Below are 10,058 nucleotides of genomic sequence, written 5' to 3'. Positions count from 1 at the left end.
TTTCTTGTTTTTCCGTGAGATGTTGAGAATTGTTCTGGCAAGGTCTGTGAAAAATTATGGAGGAATTTGGATGAGATTGCACTGAATCTGGAGATTGCTTTTTTTTTCACTATGTTAATCCTTCAGATCCCTGAGCAATGGAGATCTTTCCATTTACTGATATCTTCCTCAATTTCTTTCTTCAGAGATTTAAAGTTCTTGTCATACAGGTTAGAGTTACACTAAAGTGTTTTATGTTATTTGTGGCTATTGTGAAGGGTACTGTTTCTCTAAATTCTTCCTCAGCCCAGTTGTCACTTGTGTAGAAGAGAAATACTGATTTCTTTGACTAACTTTTGTATTCAGCTACTTTGCTGAAGGTGCTTATCAGCTGTAGAAGTTCTCTGGTAGAATTTTTGGGGCCACTTACATATACTATCATATCATCTGCAAATAGTGACACTTTGACTTCTTTCTTTCTAATCTGTATCTCCATGATCTCCCTTATTTGTCTTATTGCTCTAGCTAGAACTTCCACACACTTATAGGCAATTGATTTCTGACAAAGGAGCCAAAACCATACAATGTAAATAGGAGAGCATTCACAATAAATAGTGCTTGTCTAACTGCATGTCTGCATGTAGAAGAATGCAAATAGACTCATATTTATCACCCTGCATAAAACTCAAATCCAAATGGATCAAAGACCTCAACATAGAACCAGACACACTTACCTAATAGAACAGAAAATGAGGAATAGCTTTGAACTCATTGACACAGGAGACAACTTCCTAAAAAGGACACCAATGGCTCAGGCACTAACATCAAGAATTAATAAATAGGGCCCCATGAAACTTAAAAGCTTTTGTAAAACAAAGGACACTGTCACCAGGACAAAAGGACATCTGCAGATTGGAAAAGATCTTCAATATCCCTACATCCAACATAAGGCTAATATCCAAAATAGATAAAGAGTTCAAGAAGTTAGATACCAACAATCCAAATAACTCAATTAAAAAATGGAGTACAGATTATTAAACAGAGAATCCTCAACAGAGAAATCTCAAGTAGCCTAGAAGCACTCAAAGAAATGCTCAGTGCCATGCTTAGTCATCAGGGAGATGCAAATCAGATTGACTCCACTTTACACCCATTAGAATGGGTAAAATTAAAAACTCAAAGCACATGCTGAAGAGATTGTAGAGCAAGGGAACACTCCTTCACTGCTGGTGGCAGTACAAATTGTACAACCACTCTGGAATTCAACTTGGCAGTTTCTCAGAATATTGAGAATAATTCTATCTCAAGACCCAGCTATACCACTCATGGGCATATACCCCCCAAAAATGTTCCACCATCCCACAAGCACAATTGCTCAACTATGTTCATGGCAGATTTCATAATAACCAGAACCAGAAACAACCTAGATGTCTCTCAACTGAAGAATGGACAGAAAATGTGGTATATCTACATAATGGAATACTACTCAGCCATTAAAAACAAGGACATCATGAATTTTGCATACAAATGAGTGAAACTAGAAAATAACTCCCTGAATGAGGTAACCCAAACCCAAAAGGACATGAATCATATGTACTCACTTATAAGTGGATATTAGCCATAAAGTACAGGATAACCATGCTATCAACAACAGACCCAAAGAAGCCAAATAAAAAGAAGAGGACAGGGAAAGATGGTTGATCTTTTTCAGAGGGGGAAACAATAGTTATTGGAGGTCTGTGAAAGGGAGGGAACTGGGTGGAACAGGGGATGGGGAAGAAAGCAGGGGGGAGGGGGCAGGTATAATATGTAGGGAGAGGAGGAAAGAGAGGGAGATAGACTGGAGGAAGAAATCTCTAGAATGAGCCTTGAATGGAGAAAGGCTCCAGAGAGTCTAAATGGGCAACTCTAGCTGAGATTTCTAGCAGTGGGAGATAACGATCCTGAAGTAGCCACTTCCTGTAGCCAGGCAGGACTTCCAGTGGAATGATAAGGACACCCAAAAAGCCTTCAACCCCAAATGTGTCCTGCCTACAAGATAAGCAAGGACAAAGTCTGAGGGAATAGCCAACCAATGACTACCCCAAACTGAGACCTATCCCATGGGCAAGAAACAATCCCCAAAACTAATAATGATGACTCCATTGTGCTTGCAGCCAGAAACCTAGCATAACTATACTCTGAGAAGCTCCACATAACAGTCAACGGAAAGAGTCACAGAAACTTAAACATTAGATGCAGCTCAGGGAGTCTTATTGAAGAGTTGGGAGAAAGATTAAGGGACCCAAAGGGGACAGGGACTCCACAGGAAAACCAACAGAGTCAACTAATCCTCACACTTGAAGGCTCCCAGAGACTGAATTACCAACCAAAGAATGAGCATGGGCCAGACTTAGGCCAACTACACATATGTAGCAGGTAAGCATCTTGGTTTTCATGTTAGTTTCATCTTGGTTTCCATCTAAAGAACTGGAGCAGAGGCTGTCCTTGAGCCTGTAGCCTACCTGCCTGCCTGTAGATTATACATCCAAATGGAGAGCTTTGTCTGGCCTCAGTGGGAGAGGATGTTCCTAGTCCCACAGCAACTTGATGTGTGGGGTGGGGCACTGAGGATTAGTGGGTGAGAGAGGGGGTTTACAGGATTGACACTCAGAGGGAGGCTTCCCCTTCTAAGGGTAATGGGGAGAGGACTTACCTAAAGCCTAAGGCAGTACTGGGAAGAGAGGAAGGGCTGATACTGGCTTGTAAAGTTAATTAATTAATTAATTAATTTAATTAAATTAAAAAGGAAAGAAACTGGTATGGAATGAGAATACAAAGGAAAAATACAAATAAGCCAGTGGAGGCATAGGCATTTCCAGATATATATGTATAATATATATTTTATGCAATATTATAATTATGTATTTATATAATTTTATATAATATTTAAAATGCTATGTTTCTTTCAGAGAAATCCAAGGTGGATTAGAAAGGTAGCAATTTTTAAAGTTATTGAATTTTATATTGCACCCTATGAATTGTAAAGGTCACAGTAATCTCCTCCATTAGATAAGATTTTAATTTTTAGTATTTTTTTCTAAAACTCTTAGAAGATAATATGAACAAATCTTGGGACCAAACTGTGTGGCTCCACATTCAGCCTCTCCTTTTGAATTCTTCTTCTCTTTATGTAATATGTCACACTTAAGATTTGTCTCTACATTTCTCTTAGCTACTATGCTATATTAGAGGATTTGTATTACATATAAGTGCATATCTATATCTATATCTATATCATCTATATATCTATATCACATTTTTCTCTAGTGTTACATGAAGGAAATATGGTGCAGCAACTATCAAGTTATTTCTCCACTATTACATAATAATAATAGACTAAAGTTCAAGTACAAAGCAGCTTGATTCCCAATCCCAGGCTGAGAGGTAGTACAGTGGCATCTGAGGATTCTTCACTAGCATATAACATCCACTTCCTTCACCAAAGTCAGATGCATTAAGACTCTCTCAGTTGCTTACATAAGACACAACTAAAACTGATATCACGAATTTGATGTGTTTAAGTATCTGTAGCAGATAACCCAAAAAGAAAACACTGTCTCAGTCTGAAATGCCTCCTCAAGACAGGTCCACTGACATCTACTCTAACTACATGGGTGATCAGATCCATGTCTCACCCGAGTGAAACTTCGGGAAGTCAATCCTTAAATTTGCTTTTCTAGTTGAGCACATTAAATGTAAACAAAGGATAATGACTGTGTTTATACCCAAAAAAGGAAAATTTTGGAAATTTATGATTAAAATTTATTACATTGACTATCTTTCATTATTTTTTATTATTTCTTTTTTCTAAAGAATCGTGTCTGTTCTGAATTTGACAGTCATGGTATGTTCTAGGCTCACTTTTCTATTTTATGCAAGGATGTCAATTGTAGTGTTCCTAGGTGTCATTCTTGACAGTTAAAAAGTAACTAGTGAATTTCCAAAGTAGGTCAGTTTTAGAACCAGTTTGAAATACTTGTTTTAAAATAATGCAAAATTCCAAAGCAAATCAGAAGGAAGTCCTTATTTTCTATATTGCATGTTTAGGGAATGGTACAGCAGCTCATGAGTATTTAAGTTAGAAGTCGACAAAATGGCAAATCAAGTCATAAGCATTTACACCTGCTGACCCAGTTATACATGAATTAACAGGTTATGTAGGAGTTTTGAAAAAGACTGAAAGCATTATTACAATATAACTTCATTATTGCTCTGAAAAATATAGGAACATCATGGAAAGTTTTTTTAAGAGAAGCCAGAAATTCATATATTCTTGCATAACACTACTTACTGTTTTATAAATATTTCAACTTATTTTCAAACATAGCACAGACTGACAAGGCAAAACTCTGAGCCTATGTTGCCTCTACACTCCTTTCAATTTTGTCAGTATGCTCTGTTTGTGTGAATGCACTAGTAATGTGTGCCGTGCTTTTGTAGGATGGAGGCATAAATACCAAAGTTCACTAGCTCAACATCTCGTAGCCAATATTGAAAAAATTACAAAGCCTAATCAATTACCCAATAGGCTTTAGAAAAATTAATGATGCATGTGGATTACAAAGTATTCAGTTTATGTGGCAGGATGAATTTTAGCTCTCAGCAAGAATGTATTAAAGAACATGAAGGCAACAGTTGAGAATTGATCAGGATAAATAAAGTAGAGACAAAACTAAAGGACCTTAGTGAAAATAATGAGATTTGGAAAGAAGTCAAAGAAAATAAAACAGGTAAAGAACTAGTTCATGCAGGCAGAATGTCATGGCAAAGTACCAGGAGTAGGCTTTCTTCTAATATGAAGCATCAGAGAAACCATTTTCAGTCTTGGTCATATCTCAGAGCTAGGACTCTCTAAACTACCTCTCACAGCCCCAACATTTATCATCCCTGTAATCTTCACCTCTTCTACTTTCTTCCTCACTGGGAAAAATGAACATAATACTATCTACAGTAACTACAGTATGCTTTAAGAATTTTCAACCAATGAGATATGACTAGAATACAATTTAATCGTAGCATAATCAATAAACAAATATTAATGATCCTTTTAATTTTTAAATTAGCTTTAGTTTTGGGGTAAAGATTAATTTAAATACTATTAGTTTATCATACAAATTTATTTTCAAACTTTATATTTTAAATACAACTTTCCTTCATAGCTTTTTGAGGATCTAAGAAATCAACAAAGGGATATGTGTATACATGTGTGTATATAAATACGTACTCATTTTAAAATTTTACTTGACACATAAATACAGATTTGTGGGGTTTACTGTGATGTTTTGATAGATCTATTTACTGTGTAATTAGCATATTGACATAGTATTAAGTATATTTTCTTATTATGGTCTAATCATAAATGTAGTAGTTAGTGGCATTTTACTCTGCTTTTACTCTTGGTCCTCTTGAAGACTTAGTTTAAATATTTAATTTTGTAACTAATTTAAACTATTCTTTTCAGTCATGACTGCTTTGCTATAGGTTAGGTTTGACACTCAGTTATTTAGTAGCTTCAAACTGCCTGAAGTTGATACGCCTATATCAGAGACCCATCGACTTACAGTTTATACATTTTTGTTTGAAATCTGCAGCTTCTTGATCATCATGATCATTTTGGACATAACTCATAACACAGGAATCTAAGAACTGTAAGATCAAGTGTTTATTCTACAACACTTGATGTGACTGGTACCTAATCCTGCCATGATGTGGTCTTTGTAAAGCACTGAATTTGTTTTTTAATTATTATTTTGTTTTATTATGTGGATACTTTGTATGTATCCATGCATGCACGGCTGTGCACCATATGCATATGCAGAAAGTATCTGCAAAGACCAGAAAAGAGTGTCAAATCTCAGGGAACAGGAGCTACATACCATTGTGAACTGCTATGTGGGTGCGAGGAATCAAACCCTAGAAAAGCAGCAGGTGCTGTTAATAGCCTAGCCATACCTCCAGTCCGCTAAGACAGTCTAAATTAGGATTATTTAGGGCTTAAGTAATCAATCTAACTTTATTGGCTAGTGGTTAGTATAGGGCATGAACTATTTTAGTTCTGACATCTACAGATCCTTTCAAAATTCACATTGGTACAGAATATCAAGAGATATTAATTTTCTGTACATCCTCTGTAATAAGAGTGGTCAGAAAATCATTAAGATTGTTTAAGAAAAGATGTTCTCTTCGTGTACTGAACCCCTTAATGAACATTAATTCATTAAGTTCATAAAAATAATGTCTTATTTTAAAAATCTATGGATGCTCACCAGAAAAGAATTCCTTTATCTAATTTTTGATATAAACAATTTAGATTTCTAGAGATATATTTTCTTTTAAAAAATTAATTATCTTTTAATTTTTTTGAAAAATTCATAATCTTACAAGATTGTTTCATCTTATGAATAGGATTGTAGGCTTGTTTTGGGTTTGTTTGTTTTTGTTCTATTTCGTTTGTTTTCAATTCATTCTCTCTCCATTTCCATATCTGCTTCCTCCTTCATTCTGGAAGGATTCATTTGTACTACCCACCTAAATCCATTACAGACAAGACCAAGGATTATATTTCATAAATAAAGCATTATGATTTCAGCTTTATTCCCTATATTATTACTGTTTGCTTTCTTGCTTCTTGTTCAGTGTTTACCTGGTGATTTTGTTAAGCTCATGACTCCAAAGTCTTATCTTCTTGAATTGTCCGCTTGTCATAGAAAATATGTCACAGAGGCCCACAACACGCATGTGTAGGACAAGCGTCTGGGCATGCGCTCCTCTTTTGAACCTGCCCCACTACCACTACCACTATGGCGGAGGCAGTTCCTGTGCCCCAGTATCGACCAGTTACACACCTGATATTTGACATGGACGGGCTTCTTCTGAATACTGAAGACTTATATACTGATGTGTTTCGAGAAATATGCAGTCGCTACGGGAAGAAATACAACTGGGATGTTCAGTCCCTGGTCATGGGGAAGAAGGCCCAAGAAACCGCACAGATGATTGTAGAGTTCCTGAACTTGCCCATGTCCAAAGAAGAACTATTGAAAGAAAGCCAGGAGAAGCTGCAGAAGGTGTTACACACAGCTGCACTCATGCCAGGAGCTGAGCAATTGATCCACCACCTGAGGAAACGACGCTTACCCTTTGCCCTGGCCACCAGCTCCGTGACTAACTCCTTTGAAGCAAAGACCAGTAGACACACGGGGTTCTTTAGTTTATTTCACCACATTGTTCTGGGAGATGATCCTGAAGTACAGAATGGCAAGCCAGCCCCAGATATATTTCTAACCTGTGCCAAGAGGTTCTCTCCTCCCCCTGAACCAGCAGACTGCCTCGTCTTTGAAGATTCTCCAAATGGGGTGGAGGCAGCAGTGACTTGTGGGATGCAGGTCGTCATGGTACCTCATGAAAACCTGAGCACAGACCTAACGGAAAAAGCCACCCTGGTGCTGAGTTCTCTCCACGACTTCAAGCCTGAGCTTTTTGGTCTACCTGCCTATGATGCGTAAGGGTGAAGGGTGACAATGCTGCTGTGGGCCTCATGAAACCCAAGGTTGGTTCAGGACCCACATTGCTGAGTGGAAACATTAGGAAATCAACAGCATCCGTATTGTTAACCACTACTGTCACTGTAGGTTATAAAGTCATGTGATCCATTATTTATTCAGCCTCCTCTGTGATTTGCTCTACATTTGACAGTAGAAAGAAAATAAGAGAGAGCTCAGACTGACCATCTGCAGTTACTATCTAAAGTAAAGTTAACTTGGTGTACAGTAAAGGGAGTGTACATGCATGTATACATACATGTGAATATGACCACGATATGATTATACTACATGTATTGTGTGCGAGTTTGTGGATATATATGAATATATATAAAGTCTATAATTTTCCCAAATCAAATAAAAAATAACACTTATGTTTTCTCCCTCTGAACATTGACAGTTGGAAAATATAAACTGCATATTCATATATGACTAAACTGCACATTCATATATAAATGTGTCTTTTTATGTGTATATGTGCATGTACATAGTATATAATGTTTCTAGTCTTTTAGAGTTGACATCAACAGTACAGTGCCGACTGATGAGTGAGATGCTCATTCTCTCTGCTCATTAGCTTGAGAGTGAAGCCTTAGTAAGGATCAGCTTTAAGTTATTTTTGTGATATCAGATGTCACTTGGAGCGTTACTCAGTGTCTTAATGTATATACAGCATATACCTTCTATGTATAGCCTATTCTATATTGGAGAATGTTTCTACCTCAGAAAAAATTATTTCCCTCCTTAAGAATATGTTTTCTACTTAAAGGTTTATTATTATATATTTATTGAGACAGGGCCCTTCCATGTGGCTCTGGCTGGACTGGAACTAGCTATGTAGATAATGCTGAATTTGAACTCATGGAGATCTACTTGGCTCTGCCTTCTTAGTACTAAGACTAAAGGCATGAGTCTCTCCACCCAAACTGATGTTTTATTTTTAAATTGTGTGTGTGTGTGTGTGTGTGTGTGTGTGGTGTGTATATGCTCACTTGAGTGCAGATGTCAACAGATTCCAAAAAAAAAGTATCAGATTCCCTGCAGCTCAAGTTTCAAGCTCCTGTAAACTGACAGATGTCAGTGTTGGGAACCAAACAAGGGTCCTCTGCAAAAAATAGGATGCACTCTTTAACTTCTGAGACAACTCTAGTCTCTAGTGTTACGATTTTGAAGTAGAATATTCTTGTAGCTGTTTAGTAAGACTGGGTTTGGCATAAATGACTGACAATCTTGTTACCTGTATGCTTCTGTAGACCGGCTTCACCTTTGGAATTTAGCTACACATTGTCTGTGTCTGCAAAGGAATGAGTGCAGATGAGTTCCTCTGGATGTGGACTGTTTCACATCACTTGACAAACTGCCTCAACACTCTCAATGGCCTGTATATTTGTTTACTCAATAATTCTTTTCCAAACCAACTGGGACATCTTATTAACATCCTTACAAGTTAACTAAGTGAAGCAATATCTTTTGTACATTTTTAAAAATGAATGAAAGTGTGTGTGTGTGTGTGTGTGTGTGTGTGTGTGTGTGTGTGTGTACAATCTTTCCAAACTACTCAGAAAAACAAAAATCCAGGAGCTGTTTGGATTTGCTTTTGGTAAGGCTAGAGAAGGATGGCTTATTTCTATGTTTTATTTTTCCCCATGACTATTCCTGGAAATAGAAAGTAATCTATAAGCAATTATAGTCATATACATTTAGTGCGTATATATTTTCAGTTCCTCATAAATCATAAATCTAATTAAAATAGAAACAAAGGTTTTTAAATTAATTGGTAAGTAAATTTTAAGAGAAAGCTTTTTACATCATCCTTCTCCCTGTGTACTCCTTTGTTCTCGCAGCATTTGCATATACACATATCAGACTGTGCATGTACATACTATCCATCCTCATTTATTGCAGATCATATGTTATAAATTATCCTACTTACTAAAATTTCTATTACTCCCATTGCTTGGGATACTTTTGTGGTCTGTGATCAAATATGAACATATGGGGGAAGTTCAAATTAGCCCCTGCACATATCAGATGATATCAGAAAGGTGTTATAGGACATTTTTGTTGTAGGTCTGCTACTACAAGTGTGTTCATCACACAGCCTGTTAGTGACAGGTGCCCTGTGTTTGTGTTTTGGCTGGCTGGATCTTTGTTGTATAGTATTGCAAGGCAGGATAACAGTAGATTGTTCTAATAAAGGAAATATGAGATCTGTCAGATACATTCTACCTAGAGTGTCTTATAGTATTACTGATTATAAACTTGTTGTCAATAGGTCAATTGAATATTAAATAAGATGCCATTAAGGTAAAATGTACTTAAAGCAAGGTTATGTTTTTTATAAAGAGTGACCAAAGGCACTATAGGTAATGAGAATAGTCTACACCACATAGCCTTTGAAGTACAGGTGAACCATATATGTATTAAATAACATATATACCCATTCAAAAACATACACCCCATGCACATATGTACATGTGCATACACATGCACACA

General features: G+C 36.7%; 1 protein-coding gene across 1 annotated transcript; it reads left to right on the top strand.

Moving 5' to 3' along the window:
• The first annotated feature begins 6,790 nt into the window (after positions 1-6,790).
• Pudp (pseudouridine 5'-phosphatase) lies at positions 6,791-7,825 on the top strand. Its single transcript, XM_028777240.1, has one exon. It carries the CDS (start codon positions 6,822-6,824, stop codon positions 7,524-7,526), a length of 705 nt encoding a protein of 234 aa, XP_028633073.1. The 5' UTR covers positions 6,791-6,821; the 3' UTR covers positions 7,527-7,825.
• Positions 7,826-10,058: the final 2,233 nt, after the last annotated feature.

This window comes from Grammomys surdaster, unplaced genomic scaffold, assembly GCF_004785775.1.
Source record: "Grammomys surdaster isolate TR1022 unplaced genomic scaffold, NIH_TR_1.0 278, whole genome shotgun sequence".
Lineage (NCBI taxonomy): Eukaryota > Metazoa > Chordata > Mammalia > Rodentia > Muridae > Grammomys > Grammomys surdaster.
This window is presented reverse-complemented; position numbering and strand designations above follow the sequence as displayed.

Excerpts from the sequence above, each read along its gene's own strand:
- Pudp (XM_028777240.1), top strand. The coding sequence starts at position 6,822 with ATGGCGGAGGCAGTTCCTGTGCCCCAGTATCGACCAGTTACACACCTG.